General features: G+C 47.2%; 1 protein-coding gene across 1 annotated transcript in view; it reads left to right on the plus strand.

Moving 5' to 3' along the window:
• Positions 1–18392, plus strand: part of Chsy1 (chondroitin sulfate synthase 1) — a 36176-nt gene that overhangs the window by 2348 nt on the left and 15436 nt on the right. Inside the window, exon 2 of the mRNA XM_090321331.1 lies at positions 9620–10115. Within this exon, the coding sequence (XP_090177457.1) occupies positions 9620–10115 (496 nt within the window). The remainder of the gene's footprint in view (positions 1–9619; positions 10116–18392) is intronic.

Genomic DNA, 18392 nt, shown 5'->3' on the forward strand with positions numbered 1-18392 from the left:
GCCTAAAGGAATTTTCAGAGAGGGCCTGAATTGGGATGGAGGTTATAGGGTGTAACTTATGATTACAGTTTTGTCGTTTTCTGTAGCCTGAGCCAACAGTCCACGCTGAGCTGTTCAAATGGAAATTTCATGTGCAGTTCTTTAGGAAAATAGACTTCAGTCTTGAAGGTGGAATCCTTGTTTGGAACTGGGCATGCTCTCTTTTACATTTCTTCTCCAAAGCAGTTTTCGTTGTTGTTGTTGTTGTTGTTTTTATTTTGGCGGCATTAGGATTTGAACTCAGGGCCTTGTACTTGCTAGGCAGGTGCTCTACCAGTTGAGCTCTTTTTGTTTTCCTTATTTTTCAGAATAGAATATTGTATTGTGATTTTCCAGTTTATGCTTACTGTGTAGCTAGAATGACAAGCATGTGCCACATAGCCAGCTTGAAAAAAATTAGTTGATGTTTGTGACCTGTTTTGCTCAGCTTAGCTTCAGAGTGGGATCTCAATTGTTGCCTCTCAAGTAGCTCACTCCCACTCTCTTTCCCTTCTTCCCACCCTCCTTTCTTTCACTACTGTGACGGAGATGCCAACACTTTACTGTGATAAGGTAGATTAGATTTAGGCCTAGGGACTAGGAACTTGCAATCTCTTCCTTCCAAGTGCTGAGTAGCTAAAAGTCCTTTAAAGGGAAAATCCAAGGAGGTGTGCACTAAGCTTACCTCAGTGTAATGGCAGAGCACCCCCATCCTGTGTGCTCCATGTGCTTGTCTGATGTGCCATGCACGTGAAGTGGGGATGGAGGCCCTGGAGAGATAGCAGGCAGTGACAGCTGATAGCAGACAAGCAGCAAAATAAAGCTCAAAGTGTAGTTGGTCAGAGAGCAGCTGGACTAACTTTGGTGAGGGCCTAAGTAGCCACCTAGCCATTGGGCTGCCCCGAGCAATCCCGATTTTAGGTGTGCTTTGGACTCATCCTTTTATAAAACAAGTGCTGCTTGCGTTCAGACTCCGAGTGCTGGGACACTGCAGGACACATGCTTATTGTAGTGGGAGGGGCCAACACTCCCAGAGAGCTCAGTGGTGGGCACTTGGGTGGGTGGAGATTCTTTTACTTAGGGCATTGGAGCATGGAGCTGGTGTGTGACTATCTTCCAAGACCATATAGGCCTAAAGTAGGCGTTCTTGGCCAAGCAAGAACCCCAAAAAGGCAAGTGAAAGAAAGGGGACAGGACCTGGCTGGCGTCCAGGCCTGTGGAGTCTTGTTCTAAGTGAATGAGAAAGAATATTTGACAGTTTATGCAGCAAAGGGGGGAAGGTAGCTGGGGGATCTACAAATAAACATAGCAATTTGTTTGCCAGGTAATTTCACTTTAAAACACATGGCTTTTCTGAAGTGATTTATTATGCCAATTATCAGCAGGTTGTAAGAGCCTGTCATGAATTGCTAATAATTCATATTTTATCTTTGATATACAAAGGTTAGATGTTAACATCATCTAGTCTCACTTTACCCTTCTGATTTTAGATCCACCTCCCTTAAGGCTGGAAAGGTGATTTTTAATGCCTCCCTCTCCCCCACCCCCTTCCCTTTCCCTCCTTTCTCTTCTCCTTTTGGCTGTTTTGAACCCCCAGGACCTCATGCTTGCTCTGCTGGTGCTGTCACCTGAGCCACTCCTCCAGCCTGCTTTTTGCTGGTTATTTTGGAAATGGAGTCTCTTGGTGTTCCTGCCTACAATGTCTTCAAGCCATGATCCTCTGGAGCTCAGCTCCTGAGTAGCTGGGATTGTAGGTGTGAAGCACCACTGCCTGGCTCGGCGCCCCCTCCCCCCCCCCTCCTACCCTCCTCCTCCCCCCCCCCCCCCCCCCCCCGCCATGTACAGAGCCCGAGTCTCACTCATTTCCTAACCAAGTAGAAATGCCATCTTCCTTCTACTCAGCTTTCTCGGGCATGTGTTTGTAACTCGTGTTTTGTGCCATGGATCTGTCTGTTCCTGTGCCAGCACCACCCATTGAAATTATTGGAAGTTGGATAATCTTTCAATATCCGGTAGTCAAGTCAGTCATCTGTTTCAAACATTCCTTGGCTGCACTTAACTGTTCTTGAGAGGAGTTTTAAAATGATTTCAGGGTTTTTTGTTTTGTTTTTGCTTTTTTTTTTTTAGTCAATTTTATGAACACCCCGCCCCCCAAATTTAGCTTTTTAAATCCTTCTTGCTTGTTATTTTTGTTGCTTGCTTTGCTTTATCTTGCTTATGTAGGCCAGACTGGCCTAGAACATGACCCTGCGAAGGCTCCTGAGGGTGGGATTACAGGCATGTGTCGCTATACTGGCTCTTTTTAGGTCTATTTTAATGCCCAGAACATCGAGGTGACCTAGTACCTCTTATTTAATCTCCGTTCTTACCTCTTAGACTGAAATGAGGAGCAGATTGGTTCTTTCTTTACTTTCTCAAAAGAAAGGGGGCTGTACTTTTTCTTTTGGGGTGATCAGCGCACTGGCGGAGGCCACGCTGGTCTCCCAGGGCTGTGGAAAGGAAGCATGAGAACTCCAGCCTTCCCTCTAGAATGGGATTTTATCAGTAATGGCCTCCTCCTAACACAGACTGTTCCCTCTCCCATGCTTAATGAGCCCGTCCCTAATATATCTTGGGGCTATTTTCTTGTTCCTTGACCAGAGTAGACCTTGTTTATCTTGACATAGTTCAGAGCAGTACTTGCCTTGTTAGCTGCAATCCAGTTTGGTAAACATTGATTTTTTTTTTTTAATAAAATGCAAGTGACCAACTTATCAGTGTACTTTTAGGGCACCACCTGGCTCAGGTGTTGAGTCTCCTGTAGCTGGAGAAGCAGTGAAGACTCTGGTCCTGGAAGTGAGAGTGACGTTTCCCCTATCACACTTGAAATCTTGATGCCCTCAAGGCAAGTATTCCAGGGAAAGCCTTGGCTGTGTTGAGATAAGATCACATTTGTGTTTATATCGAGGGTGCTGTGACCTTCCCAGGCCCGTTAGTTAAGCTGGTAGTGACTGAAGGTCCTAGATCCAGCTTCAAGTCTGACAGATGTTAGCCCTGGGCAGAACACAAGTGGCGGTACTGAACGTGAAGATTTCCCAGGAGCCCAGACAGATCCCTGTGGGGTGCGGAAGCAACACTCCTGCTTTCTTTCCCTGAACCCTGAAGGATGAGCAGGAGTTTTTGAGATGGAGAATTAACGGGTTTCCTATACCACAGAGTAGCAGCAAGTGGGAGAGAAGGGACGGTACCTGGGGCGGGGGGTGGGGGGGCCCCGGGTGTGAGCGCCAGGTAGAGGACTGGGCCAGCCTGAGGAATGTGGGTTTTGTGTTATGGTTGACTATGTGGCAAATGTGGTATTTCAGCCCCAGAGTAGCTTGAGAAGGTGGATCTTCCTGCCAGATCAGTCTTGCTCTCCAGGGGATGGGCTGCAAGGGCCTGAGGGCACATTGGTACCTGCTCTAGTTTGCAGGATTTATGGAGAATATTAGATGGCTGGTGACGGCCCGGTGCTTAGGCAGAGTTTCATCTCTAGGAAGAAGAACTGGCCTATTTCTCTTGAAGTGAAAGAAACATCAGAACATATTTGAGGACAGTTGGCTTAAAATCTGACATTACATATTGGTGCAACCTAGAAAAGATATGCCATGATGTGATTTTTCTGTATTCTCAGCACTTTGCTATTATGATCCAGTTGTTGTCCAGTGGTCCATTAATTCGTAAAGTAGATTAAAAAGAGGAGATGACAGTTCGAGAGGAACTGTCTAAAACTGGAGGCGGGTCAAGTAAAGGGCCTGGTCATGTTGTACTAAGTTAGTGACCCTTGTCTGGCAGAGCAGCGGTTACATGGTCACAGTGTCTTGTAACTCTGCTTTCCTCACTTGTAACATGCTTCCAGGGGACCCTCGGGAGGGTTCTCCACAGCCATTTTTGGTGAGAGCTCCAGCTGGAACCCTTGCCTGTGCCTTCGTTTTTGGCTCTGGGGGGTGGAGGGGAGACCCCTAGTGACAGAGTAAATATAGTAAAGCTGCCTGCCTTCCCGCCATTTCAGAAACCTTGGTAGCTGCTGCATTTGCTCATGCACAGATGTGTTTGTGAAAGGTCCAAATTGCCACCTGCCCCGGGTCGGGTCGGTGCTATGAAGTGTCACCCCGAGGACCTTTGAGAACTGAGCTGTTGGTGCCTGAAAGTGCAGCTTTGTAAGTTGATCACGGGTGCAGAGCCCGACTGTATGCTCTAAACTCTGTATGTTCTTGATCCACAAATAAGTGGGCAGGATTTTGCGTAGTAAACAAATTGTCACCGAAGGCAGCAGCTGAGTGTAGCTTTCTGGCATGGAGTCACATCCCTCCCCACACTGACTCGGTGTCGTGCTGGGAAGGGCAGCTCCTCAGTCCTAGCAGCCACCTGGAACCCAAGACCTGAGTGGTGCTGCAGGCGGGTGAGTGGGGGAAAGCAAGCTGGGCTGGCCCCTGGGGTGGCCAGACATCTGCTGGCCTCTGCCTCCTTCTCTGGAACTCTGTCACCCTGGGCAAGTTCCATACTTGGCTGGGAGCCTCCATTTCCTGTGGCGAATGAAACTTCACATGCTTCCCAGAGCCTTGAGATTGAATGAGTGTCTGTAACGCACTCGACCTTGTCCAGGGAAGTGTGGGGGAGAGGGCAGCTTCCAGGAAGCGCCCGGGGACTCTGGCTGATTGCAGACAGCCAGCCTGAGAGAGTTCAGGGCGGCCTGATGGTCCCAGAATGTTTTTTCAGATTTCTTTCATACTTTAGATTTGAGAAACATAGATTTTGCTCATCTATCTTCCTTTTTCCCTTCTCCCTTTTTTGGAAGTACCGGAGTTTGAACCTAGTATCTTGAGCTTTTTAGGCAATCACTGTACTGTTTAAGTTACACCACAGTCCACTTTTTTTTTTTTTAAGAACAAATTACATTTATTTGGGACCAGTTAGGATGGCCCTAAAACACAGATCCAAGCAGGCTTGAATCTGTGCTACTATTTCGTGTGTGTGTGTGTGTGTGTGTGTGTGTGTGTGTGTGTGTGTACACATGCATGCACAGCACAGTATAGTCTTGCAGACTTGCTCTGCAGTGTGCCTGAGGTCAAGATTTGCCTTCTGCCATCTACATTATGCATTTGAATTCTTGCCTCTGCAAGGAGCGTGTTTGTGGTCTCTGTTGCTGGGCTTCTCTCAGGCTGGGTGGACCTGACTCACAGGGCAGGTTCTCAGCTCTTAGTACCTTGGAAATTAGTGCTGGTGCCAGAGGTGGGGAGGTGTAGTCTGCCTTGCCAGCTGCTTAGCGGAAAAGAAAAAGTTTCTTTTTTTCCCCCCTCTTCTTTGAGACAGGGTCTTGTTCTGTAACCCAAGCTTGCCTTGAACTCTCAACCTACAAGAGCTGGGATTATAGGTCTGTGCCACTAGACTCAGTGGGGGTGGAAAATGCTCTTTTAATACTTGTTTGCCCCCTTAGTTTTTTTCTTTATGACAGATAGAAAAGAATATATGTTGATTTCTCTCCTAAAATAATGTCCCTACTATTTACATTCGCTGACGTTTTCTCAGCTATTCCTCATGTCATAACTAGAGAGCGTCAGTTGAAGGTTCTCAAAGAGGAAACCACACAGCCGGAAGTCCACGTCCTTGGGTTGATACTGAAGCAAAGGGTTGTAGTAATGGGCAGAAGAATGCTGAGCATTGCACCCCGGGCTCGAGTTCAAGGCCTTGCCCACCCTTGGCCCTTAGCCTTTGTCAGTCTCCTCCTGCTGGCCTCCAGAGGCCCCTGAACCCTAACCAGGCCTAGGCCCAGGCCCAGTCTGACTGGCAGTGCTTTCAGAAGGGTGAATGGCATGCCTCCCCAAACTCCATCCGCACACCCACTCTGTCAGGCTTCCTTACTGTGGCCCTGAGGGATCATTCTACACATAACCGAGAATTAAAGGGCCGCCTTGTGAGTCTCCCTGCTGGAAAGTGTGGAGCTGAGGCTGGGCCTGCTAGGAGCGTGTGTTCAGGTCACATGTACGGAATGTGGGGTGGTGTTTCCTGAGCCCTCGCTGGCCAGGCCTTGCCCCAGGCCCAGAGCTCCGCCGGGCAGCTCTGCCCTGGTGCGTCCTTCATGCTCAGCGTTTCCTGCTCAATGTTTCTTCTGCCTCATTTTTTTGGGTGTGTGTGTGTGTGTGTGTGTGTGTGTGTGTTTGCTTAGTTTTCTCCTCTTCATGCATTTTGCGTAAGCTGTCTTAAATTTTACCTGTAATAGGGAAGAATCTGTGTACATTTCATCCCTGGTGCCCATCCATTCTATAAAGGAATGTACATGTTCTTCCTTCTTCCTGTGACTTCTACTTTTGAGGTGATTTTTACACTTGATCTTAGCCAAAGGCTCAGAAGCTAGGAAGGTGATGTTATCACAAGTTTTTTGAAACTTTGTGACAAGTCTTTTGAAACCACCTTGTGACCAATCAGTCGACAGCCTTTGTAAACGGTGGCTTCAAACTGGCACAGACTTTCTGTGCCCTCATTAGTGACAGCAGGTCCCAGGACTGTTAATGTTTAGAAGCTAATAAGGAAGTACTTGGTCTTACACCAGTTCTTTCAGTTTTTGCCTGCTGGATAAGGCGTGTTTATTTCAGAAGTAAAATTTTCTGCTTTTAATTTGTCTTGATTTTCTTTGTTTGCTTGTTAAGGCAATGTTTCCTCTTTTCCCTAGCGAAATTTTTCTTTTAATTCTAAATATATGTATCTGTTGCAGAAAATGTAAAGAAAGTTAAATCTTCTGTGGTTTCCCAGCCACAAACACCTCAGCGAACACCTGGTAGAGTTGAATATTATCTTTTTCTATGTGTGTACCTTTAGTAAGCCTGACCACAAACACATAGTCTTGCCAGCTTGTTGTTGCTTTGTGTGTGGTCTTATGGTGCTGGGAATTGAACCAGAGGTTTGCTCACACTAGGTGAGTATACTGTCACGTGATCAAGCTCCCTGTGATTATAACTTTACCCAGGACAGTAGGTATGCTACTGGGACGGTTTTACACAGAGTGAATTTTATTTTTCTTAAAGTGATACGAAGTAGAAGTGAAGAGTGATGTAGTCCTCTGATACCCAATACCAGCATTACGAGGCTAAGTGGCTAAGCCAGGGTCTGTGCAGCAGCATTGCTGGGTTGCTTTAACTTGGTGTAAGGATCTCATTTAGAAACCTAGAGGAAGAGACGATTTCCTTGGCACTCTCAGATTTCATCCTTCTTATCTGGACTGTAGAAAGAGATGGTATCAGTCTGTTGGAAATTGAACCCTCTGGAAAGGATGGGTGCTGGTGTTCTATTGCTTCCATTAACAGCTCTAGGGCTGGGTGCTGGTGACTGATGCCTGCAAGTCCTAGCTACTTAGTAGGCTGAGATCTGAGGATCAAGGTTCAAAGCCATCCTGGGCAAGAAAGTCCGTGAGATACTTACTTATGCACCAAAAAAGCTAGAAGTGGAGCTGTGATAGAATGCTATCCTTGGTGGGGAGGGGAAGCTCAGGAATAGTCCTAGGCCCTGAGTTTAAGCCCCAGGACTGGTGTGCACATGGTCCGTGACCATGTCTCTCACAGAGGAGCGCCAGCCTGCTGGTTCAGCAACAAAGCCTTCCTCTTGAAATTGTTGCCGCATGCCCCCTCAGCCACCCCTGCGGGGCGGTGACTGAGTTGTGTTCACTTCCTGGAGCAGTGGAAGCCGAATTGCCCTAGTTGAGAAGACGCAGAGGGAGGTGTCTAGAGGCTATACAGAGATACCCCTCTCCCCTCCTGTCACTCAGAGCAGAAAGAATGGCAAAAGATTCCCCTGCCATTACTGAAAAAGGAACCAAAAATAATTGTGTGGAGTCAAAGTGAAACTGCAGACAGGCTTTCAAGGATGGCTTAAGGTTAGCTGTCTTTTTAAATTAATTGCTTTCTCCTCTTGGACAAATTACACTATGTCAGGCACAGCTGAGGCAGTCTTCACCTCTGCCACAACCCCATCTGGTCACTGTTCTGTCTGGGGCACTGGGAAACAGCCAGGCAGGGCCAGATGGTGATCCTCAGTGTACCAAGAAGGAGCCTAGTGTTTTAAAGCCTAGATTCTTAGACTTGGGCGCTATAACATTGCGATGGAGACATGCGCAGAACCTGAGGAGTGAGCTTATCAGACAGGAAATGGAGAGGCACTTTCCATGCCTCACTGGGGGCCAGCCCTGACGTGGACCACTGCTAGCCAACCAGCCATGCACGGGCCTGTCTCACTTTTGTTTCATTATCTGATTTTATGCAGTTTCTTCTTTTCCTCAGTAACAAGTCACACTGATGAAGTGCCAAGCAGACCTTCATAGTACATGTAATGATAACTCAACCACCCTATAAGGCAGGTGTACAGATCAGGAAACTGAGCCACCGAATGACTCCTCCAAAGCGGAGTCAGGATGCTGATTGCAGTGCTCACGAGCACTGTAGGACTCACCCATCTCCTAAATAGCCTTCCCTCTTTTAGGGCACTTTGTAGCTTTCATCTCCTTTGGGGGTTGGCTACTTTGAACTGGGTGTGTTTTGGGTAATGATGTTCGGGTCTGTTTCTGGTAATTACTGTAGGTAATGACCTACAGTATATACTAACAAGCTAAGGAAAAGTCGCTTTTGTTCATCATCCTTTTAAAATCAATCATTAGATAATACAGACAACTAAGCTCTTTGAATTCTAATTTAGAAGTACCGTAAATAGCAGTATAGATCAATTCAATGCGCTTACAACTTTTCCCTGTTCTTATTGTTTTCTTGTGCATTGAGTAATTCCCTTCCCCGTGTGTAGGAACTGTGGGAAGGGAAGAACTGGCTGATGGAACGCATGACAGCTCATCTGGAGATAGTATTATCCTGTCATAAGCAAATGCATGGGGCATCTGTGAATGACTTACTGCATAGAGTGAGCTGTATTCATTCACATGTTTATTGACCTCTTATGCAAGCACTGAGATTAGGTGCATTTCCAGAGACCTGTTATGAGTCCCCATATAAAAATAATAATAAAAAAAGACTGAAGGAATGCTGAGCCTGGGGCTTGACCTCAGGGCCTGGGCACTGTCCCTGAGTTTCTTTTTGCACAAGGCTAGCACTCTACCACTGGAGCCACAGCACTACTTCCAGCTCTTTCTGTCCATGTGATACTAAGGAATCAAACCCAGGGCTTCATACGCGTTAGGCAGGCACTCTATCACTAAGCCACATTCCCAGCCTGCACGATGGGCTTTTTCGGAGTGATTTTTCTTTGGTATTGGTAGGTGAAGCAGGGGTGCATCTTACATATAGCACCCAGGCCTGAGGAGTAGCCTGCTGAGGGATCTCTGTCAGGATGGACACACCCGTGTCTTTGCACAGTGCCAGGAGAAAAACCTAACAGATCTGTCCCTTTTGTTGGAATTAACTCACCAGTGCAGTTCTTTTGAACTTGAGCATGGATGTTGCTGTCCCCAGTAGAGGCTTGAGCTGTGAGGGGGCAGGCAGGCCAGTAGCTCGCCACCACACGCAGTTATTGAAGATGAGTGGTAGGTGGGTCTCTGAACATAAGGACTTGCAGCAACCCGCTCTCTAATTGGCGTTTGCTCTGATTCTAGAACGTGGTCCAAGACGATTCCTGGGCAGGTGCAGTTCTTCTCTAGTGAGGGCTCAGACACGTCCATACCCATCCCGGTAGTGCCGCTCCAGGGCGTGGACGACTCCTACCCGCCCCAGAAGAAGTCTTTCATGATGCTCAAGTACATGCACGACCACTACCTGGACCAGTACGAATGGTTCATGAGAGCCGATGATGACGTTTACATCAAAGGAGATCGCCTGGAGAGCTTCCTGAGGAGTCTGAACAGCAGCGAGGCCCTCTTTCTCGGGCAGACAGGGCTGGGCACCACGGAAGAGATGGGGAAGCTGGCCCTGGAGCCCGGGGAGAACTTCTGCATGGGAGGACCTGGCGTGATCATGAGCCGGGAGGTGCTTCGGAGGATGGTGCCGCACATTGGCAAGTGCCTCCGAGAAATGTACACCACGCATGAGGATGTGGAGGTGGGAAGATGTGTCCGGAGGTTCGCAGGCGTGCAGTGTGTCTGGTCTTATGAGGTAAGAGCTGGCTTCTTTACGGTGGGTAACGCCATCGATGATATCCCCTTCAAGGGTCAATGTCGCTGAAAATTAGGATATGATTTTTATGTGAATTCCTCATTCCCTTTCCTCTTGGCTCTAGAGCATGTTTCCATCCTTCTGTCAGGATTCCCTGTGATAAACAGCAACACTTGGGGCTGGATGAAAACGTAGGATTTGCTGATGGTCATGGTGACATTTTTGTGATCATCACAATCTTATCTAGTTTCTGCTGCCTCCACAGACAAAATTGTAAGATATTGGATACGTCCCTATTTATTCTCAGGCTCATGAAGACTGCAGCTCTCTGGTCGTGATGACCTGTGCCAGTGAGACTCTTGGGTGTTTTGAATTTATGAAATGATTAGTGATTTGAAAAGGCCACTAGTATTTGGCTTCACATTTATTTGAATCTTGGGCACTGGAATGTTGCTCTGTGGTAGAGTATGTGCTTACATACGAGTGAATCCCCAGCACCAAAACCAGGTAAGGAGTTTGAATCTTGGCTTGCTGGATGGTAAGCATGATCTGTTACGTTCCCTTCTGAATATGTGGTCGATAGTTTCTGCCTTCTCACACATAAGTGAGAGAATTCTACCTGTGGACGTTTTCTCTTCAGTGTGCCCAGGAGAGACAGCAACATGAGTAACCCCTTGTCAGTGGTTACCGGACCTGGCAACAGAGGAGTGAAACCGATTGCTCAGCCAATGTGTGTGGAGACAGACACACCCCCGGTACTGCAGAAGGACAGGGAATTGCTAGGCTTTCCGCACAAGCAAAAGAATATGCTTGCCAGTGTGAACTGTTAGCACAGGTTCAGTTACTTTTCTAAAGTACTTGGAGGAAAAACCCACATTCTTTCCAGTGTTTGCCTCTTCCTCTAGCTGTCTTCCAGTCAGTCTCTCTTCTGTTTGAACTTTTAGGGAAGGGAGAAAGGGCTTTTTCAAGTGTAGAGAGAATTAGTCTTCATGCAATTTTAAGTGAAAACATCACAGAAATCCATTTTAACTCCAAAGATGACTGAACAAAGGCCTTGGTCTCTGTGTGACCACCCCCCACTCGGTGCTCAGTGTGTCTGTGGGGTCCCAGATTTCTACAATGAAAGTCATTTAGTATTTCACGCTGAGCTAAGCAGTATTTCTGCACTTTCCCCATTCTTAATGAAATCGTTATGCCCTTACCACGCTTCATTGTGGCTAAAATATATAATACTTTATGTATTTTGGAACATGTTCTCCTGACCCTGACCTCTGAGAAGTAAGCCTTCTTGCTGGAATCTTAGAGGACAAGCTTACTTTTGAGAGGAAATTACCAAAAACAAGTGTCTTGGTGTGGTCATGTTAGTATTTAGATACTGCTAGACAGACACCAGCAGAGCCAGTACTTTGAGCCAGATGCAGGACTTTGATCTTGCCTCAGTGGTAGGTGGGCAGTGGGGTCGTGGGGCTGGGTGATGGAGTGCTTTCCATGATGATGGGCAGGGGGGCCTGGGGTCCTACTGTGGCTGCTTAGAGCTGCCTCTTAGACCCCAAGTCTCCTGGAAGTGGTCTCCTGAGCTAGGGAACCTTGATTCCCTGTCCTTTAGCCATGGGCTGGGCTGGGGCAGAGGCAGCTCCTGAAGGTGCTTCCTGACTTCGTGGAGTTTCCTGCTGAACGGTTCCCTAAGTGTCGGACGGTGACATAGCTCTTCTCCATACTGCTAGTTTGGCTTCTCTGGTCTTGTGGTACCTAATGCCCCTCTCACCCGCTATGCTGAGCCTCTCTTTTCTCCTCTGCAAATTGGCTCTTCAGTCTAGGCCAGGTTTCAGATGGACTGCATCTGTCTTTGGGGTTTGTCAGTATGTGTGTGCCTGCATGCCACTATGGGGACGTGAACTCAGGGCCGGGGCACTGTCACTTAGCTATTTTGGTCAGGCTGGCCCTATACCATTTGAGTCACACCTCCACTGCACCTCTTCATTTTGGTGGTCAGGTGGAGCTAAGAGTCTTGGACTTTCCGGCCTAGGCTGGTTTTGAACAGTGATCCTCAGATCTTAGTCTCCTGAGTAGTTAAGGTTACATGTGTCAGCCACTGATGCCTGGCTTTAGTCTTTATTCTGAACTCAGTAATTTCTCTAAACTGGCCTGGCTTTTTGCTTTAATGTTAAAGGTTTATTATAGATAAATTTTAAGTCTATGTCTAATTAATATCTTTCATTTTTTTCTTTAGTGGTTTCTGCTTGCTTATATATCTTTTTAAAAAAATTCTTTCCTTCTTTGGGTCACACAATTTTCTCATATTTTTCTATATGTACCTTTCACATATAATTAATTCTTTACCATATTTAAGAAATATACCCACTGGGACAGTTACCATTTTATTAAACCTTTGATGGGGGGGGCAAGTAGCTTCCAACCTAAGTTTATTGGGATTTATCATTGTGTGCATTACTCAGGCAAGCTCAGTACTCCTGTGGTGCAGCTTCCATCCTCTTCCTGTAAACGGTAAGCCTCCTCCATTCAGGCTCACGTTATGAGAAGCTGCTGAGGGACAGGCTTAGGGTAAAGGCAATTATGTTAAGCCTGAGTCCTGGAAGGCACGTACTTTGCTCTATTGTAAACCTAGCCAGAAGTAATTATACTTTTGCAAGTAAGTCATGCCTTGGCTAATACCTACATAATTAAAATGACTCATGAGGATAAAAACTGAATAAAATGTTCGAATAAAAACCCTGATTTCATTTCTAAGCTTGCTCTGATTTTTACTGGTGGTTATTTATTACTAAATTGGTTTAAAATCTTTACCTAGAAATAATTTTATACTCACAAAAAAATTAAAAGGAAGTAAGTGTGGGCTGGCAGCTGTGAAATAGTAGGAAAGGCGACAGGAACTGCTCAAGCCTGTTCTCTGTCACACAGGCCAGCGTTATTAAATAAGAACTGTTTGCAAGGAACATTAAAACATTTGAAAAAGGAATTTGTTTTGTTTAGGCAAGTATATAAGATGTCATATTATTCTTTCAATAAGAGGTAACAAAAAACTACAACAGTGGGCCAAGAATGTGGCCTAGTGGTAGAGTGCTTGCCTAGCATCCATTCTTCGAAGACCCAGGTTCCAGTCCTCGGTACCACTTACATAAGAAAAACAAACAAAAAACAAAAGCCAGGCTGGGTGTAGTGGCTCACACCTGTAATCCTAGCAACTCAGGAGGCTGAGATCTGAGGATAGAGGTTCACTCTTATCTCCAGTTAATCACCAGAAAACTGAAAATGGTGCTGAGGCTTAAGTGGAAGGGCGGTGGCCTTGAGCTGTGGAGCTCAGGGACAACACCCAGGCCAGAGTTCAAGTCCTAGTTGAATCCCAAGGCTTTTATTGGTTATTTGGAAGTTATAATCTCATGCACTTTCCTCCCCAGGCTCACTCCCAGCTTCGATTCTCAGACCTTGGCCTCCTCTGAAGTAGCTAGGATTACAGGTGTAAGCCTGCAGGCTGTCTTACTTGTTTTATGTGAAGGGCAGTGCGGCACCATGCTGCATCCCCAAAAGGTTCCAGGGCTCTGCCACCCCCTAGCCTGTGGTGCAGTTTATGTCTTCCCCTGCTGTTTTTTTTTTTTTTTTTTTTGATCAGTCACCAAACACATTTGTGCCAGTCCTTTTTACATCATGGCTCACACTGGAGAGACCCTACTACCCCCAACCCCAATAGCTGTACTCCACCCCACCATCACTCCTACCCCTGCCACCCTAGACCTGGAGGGGTAGCAGTGTGGGCAACACCTGGCATTGTTCACTGTTGCGTGCCCTGCACACACAGCTGTGAAGCCCCGCGCTCACTGATGTGCCCAGATTGTCCTCTAGATTGGAGGACAACGGACAGAAAAGCTTGGATATGAATGGCCTCTTCCTCCCTAGTTGTTTGATTTGGATTTTTCAAAATCCAGTCTAAGGGGGAGTGTGGCCTAGTGGTAGAGTGCCTGCCTAGCATGCACGAAGCCCTGGGTTTGATTCCTCGGTACCACACACACACACACACACACACACACACACACACACACACACACACACACACACACACACACACACCAGAAGTGTTGCTTTGGCTCAAGTGGTAGAGTGCTAGCCTTGAGAAAGCTCAAGGACAGTGCCCAGGCTCCGAGTTCAAGTCCCTGGACCGGCAAAAAAAAAAAAAAATCCAGTACAAGGAAAGGCAAGTTCCATGGTGTTCCTTTTGTAAAAAAGCATATCATCAAGGAAAGCTGGAGTTTGCAGCAAAATGAGTGAAAAGAAAAAGGTTTTCCTTATTAGTTTGGCTGGCTTATAAAGGAATGTTAGCCATTCTCACATCACAGCCTGGGTTTAACATGTTTCTTAGAAAAGCAATAATACCTCTTAACTGCTGGTTTTCCTGGGCATGGAACCGTCAGTGTTTCCTGGGTCCCTCCCCCACCTCTCCTTCTTTTTATTGTTTAGCACATTTAGGTATCCAGTGGAGTTCGTCTTGACACAGCATACCTTGCTCAACCTTGTTGAAAAGATTTAGAAGGAAATTAAGAAAATGATTTTTTTTAAAGCTAGGAATAAACTTAACCAAGGAGGTATAGGACCTCTACAATGAAAACTATAAGAACTTGAAGAAGACACTAGATGAAAAGACCCCTCCCCCATGCTCTCCCCCCCCCAATTCTGATACAGTTCATATTGTAAAAATGGCTAGCTGCCAAAAGCAATGTGGGAATGTCCATTAAATCCCAGTGTCCTTCACAGCGACAGAGAAATCAGTCTCTCCTCACCTTCTAGGTTGCTTGTTCACCTTGCCTGCCCGAGAACCAGGTGATTTTTATCTCTGGCTTCTTGTTTTCCTTGTGTATGCACCACCCTTTGTTGCTTGTCTACAGATATCATCCATCATTTTCCATGGAGCCCTGGGCACTTACTACTGTTTCAGTGTGATAACTCTGGAAATGAGATCCTGTCCTTCCTATCATGGCACCTGTAGTGACTTTTCAGAAGTCTGCAGGAGTCTGATTCCTTTTTGTACACCATTGAAGTCTGCGCAGTTTGATTGGTGCCTAGCTGGTGATTGGGTGAGATTTTCCTGGAATTTTAGCCCCAGTGTGTTTCCCCCTCTGCTAAGAAGCTCCTGCACCTTTTGGTTCTGACCTTAAACACCCACCGGGGATACAGCCTGCCTTAGCTTCTGCCTACACTTCTGCTTGGGCAGAACTTGTGCACAGTGCTCACATGTGTGTGACCTTCCAGAGTCTGACGTACTCACTGGAGCCCTAGGCCCGTCTCCTTCGCCTGTTCTTCTCCTTAGGCTTTTCATTTTCAGTGAGTTTCTCTTCTGCTCTGGTGTGCTTAGGATTGTTGGTGAGGACAACTGTGGGCAGCAGTATACCAAGTGCTGCACAGGTCGTCTGGAGGAAATGAGAGTAAAATCCCTCCTGAGTTCTAAGAATTTATAAGCATACAGATGGGCTGTCACTGATAACCGAGGCAGAAGACTGTCAACCACACAGGAAAGCAGGGACGGCTGTGGGTCAGCTAGAGTGGACTGGATGAGCTAGGGGGACAGTCCAGAGGGGCTTCCATGATCTGGGTCACCATGATCTGGTAGCTGGATTTGCCGAACTCTTCCATACAAAATTGCCGAGATGTCCTTCCCCATTTTTAAGAGGTCCAGAGATGCATCAGTTGTGGGACTTGAACTCTGGGCCTGGGCACTGTCCCTAAGCTCTTCAACTCAAGGCTAGCACTGTACCACTTTGAACCACAGCGCCACTTCAAGTTTTCTGGTGGTTAACTGGAGATAAGAGTCTCATGGACTTTCGTGCGAGTGCTGGCTTTGTGGCTTTGAACCGCAGTCCTCAGATGTCAGCATCCTGAGTAGCTAGGATTATAGGCATGAGCTACCAGCAGCACCTGGCAGGCTGTGAGACTTTTTTTTTTTTCCCAGTCCTGGGGCTTGAACTCAGGGCCCCTGGGCACTGTCCTTGAGCTTTCTCAAGGCTTGCACTCCAACACTTGAGCTACAGCACCACATCTGGCTTTTTCTGTATATGTGATACTGAGGAATCGAACCCAGGGCTTTGTGTATGCTAGGCAAGCACTTTACCACTAGGTCACATTCCTCGCCCAGCAGCAGAGCTTTTAAAGTAAGGGTTTGGGGCCGGGAGTTTGGCCTAGTTGTAGAGTGCTTGCCTGGCATGCATGAAGACCTGGGTTCGATTCCTCGGTACCACATACATAGCAAAAAGCCGGAAGTGGTGCTGAGGCTCAAGTGGTAGAGTGCTAGCTTGAGAAAGTCCAAGGACAGTGCTCAGGCCCTGCGCCCAAGCCCAGGACTGGCAAAAAAAATAATAAATAATAAAAAAAATAAGGGTTTCAGTTCCAGTATTGAATTGTCTTCATTGAGTTACTAAGAGATGCGGTTGAGAAGTGGCCAGTGAGGGGCAAGGCCAGAATAAGCTAGGTGCTTTCAGTCGTTGGCAAAGAGAGTCCCTGAAATAAGGAAGTGGGCTAGAGTTGCAGAAGGCTCGCAAGTGTGTTGTAAGTCAGTATTTCCCAAACTGAGTGACGGAGGCTTTTTCCCATGAGCAAGCTGTGCATGTGCGTATAGTCCAGGTATTAGCAACACTTAATGACAGGGCCTTAGACCTACTTGGAGTTTCTCAATGGCAGAAGGACTTGTTAAAGAGCTGGTGCCAAGCCCAGGTTCCCTGAGGAGGCCAAGGTCTGCTTCTGGTGCACCCACTGAGATGTGAGAACTAAATTGGCCTTGAGCAGTCCAAACCCAGTCTTGTAACACAGAGAACTTAGTTTCCTTCATTGACAGCTTCCAGTCCAACCCTGTCCTGGGAAGCAGAAAGTTGACTTTGGTTTTCTAATAAATAACGTGTAATTAGGCTTGGGGGAAAAGTCCCACATGCCTGTGTAATAATGTTTGATAGGCTTTGGTGGTGTTTTTTTTTTTTCTTTCTTTCTTTCTTTTTGGTGGTACTGGGGTTTGAGCTTAACACCTCTCATGTGTTAGCAGGTGCTCCTTTACTTGAGTCACACCCCTAGTCCTTCTTGCTTTAGTTTATTTCCTGATAGGATGTTGACTAGACTTGAACTGTGATCCTACTTCCACTTTGTACATAGCTGGGATTACAGTCCCAAAATGCTGCGCCAAGATGTGCATGTTGGTATGTGTATATGTGGTTTTTTTCCTACTTGTTCCCTCTAAGCCATGTTAAGGATAATGAGTTATGTCCCCTGCTGTGGTTGATTGGGTAACACCCCCATTACACCCCCCTCCCCCATCTGCTTAGTGGAGCGGGGCTGGGAGCTGGCCCCACCTGCCTCTACGCATGGTAGTGAGCTTTCAGGTCACTACTCCGTGCATGCATAACCCTGGCCACCAGAGCTACATGTCCCCTAGCCCTGCCACTTTCTCCAGGATGCCCTACCAGTGTCCGGGAAAGATGCAGAAATGGGGAGACACGCAGGCCCAGTGTAGTGCAGGGACCTTGGACCTGTGAGACTGGGTTGTGGTGTGGGTGCTGTTGCCTGAGGGGGTTCATAGGGACGGAGCAGGGTGGAGCTTTCTCTGCTGTCTTCACCAGCCTCCTATACAACTAAGTTCCTGGCGTTGTAAAAGGCAGTTCGAGCGCAGCAGAGGTGGAGGTGGACTTAGAAGGGTAGTTGCTGTGGCTGCTCTGTGGCCCGTGGGCCGCTTAGTGCCCCCGGAGGCCGGGCACAGCAACAGAAGACTGGGTGTCCTGCAGGATGTCATTTGTAGCTCATTGACTTCTAGGAACTGGGAGACAGAAAGGGCTTTGTGTGAGGAGGCTGCAGACTTCTAACCCTCATAAAGAGCTTATCGTTTGAGCAAGCTCATAATGTGCCGTGTTATGACTGTGGAAAATTGTAATGGCACCATTACAGCAAACGCTTTCCCTGGCTCGGCCACTCAGCGTGGGCTAATGCGCCTGTGCACACGGCCAGAGTAACCCTGCAGGGTTCCCGTGCTTCCCACTTCTGGGAGCCCCTGCCTCCAGGCTGAGGAGAGAGCAAGTGCACACATGTGTGCTAACCCACAGACACACACACACACCTGTAAGTGTTTCTGTGTGTTCCTTATCTCTAGCAAGGTAAACAGGAGTTACTGCTGTTGTTTCCACTGCTAATCTTCATGACATGGATCATTCCAGCCTCCTCCTTTGTGCAGGAAGCCTGGCCTGGGTCATTGGTACCACGCGGGTGAGGGAGGCCGCCTCACAGGTCCAGTGCACT

Source organism: Megascapheus bottae, chromosome 30 (genome assembly GCF_031878675.1).
Source record: "Megascapheus bottae isolate mThoBot1 chromosome 30, mThoBot2.hap1, whole genome shotgun sequence".
In the NCBI taxonomy this organism is placed as follows: Eukaryota; Metazoa; Chordata; class Mammalia; order Rodentia; family Geomyidae; genus Megascapheus; species Megascapheus bottae.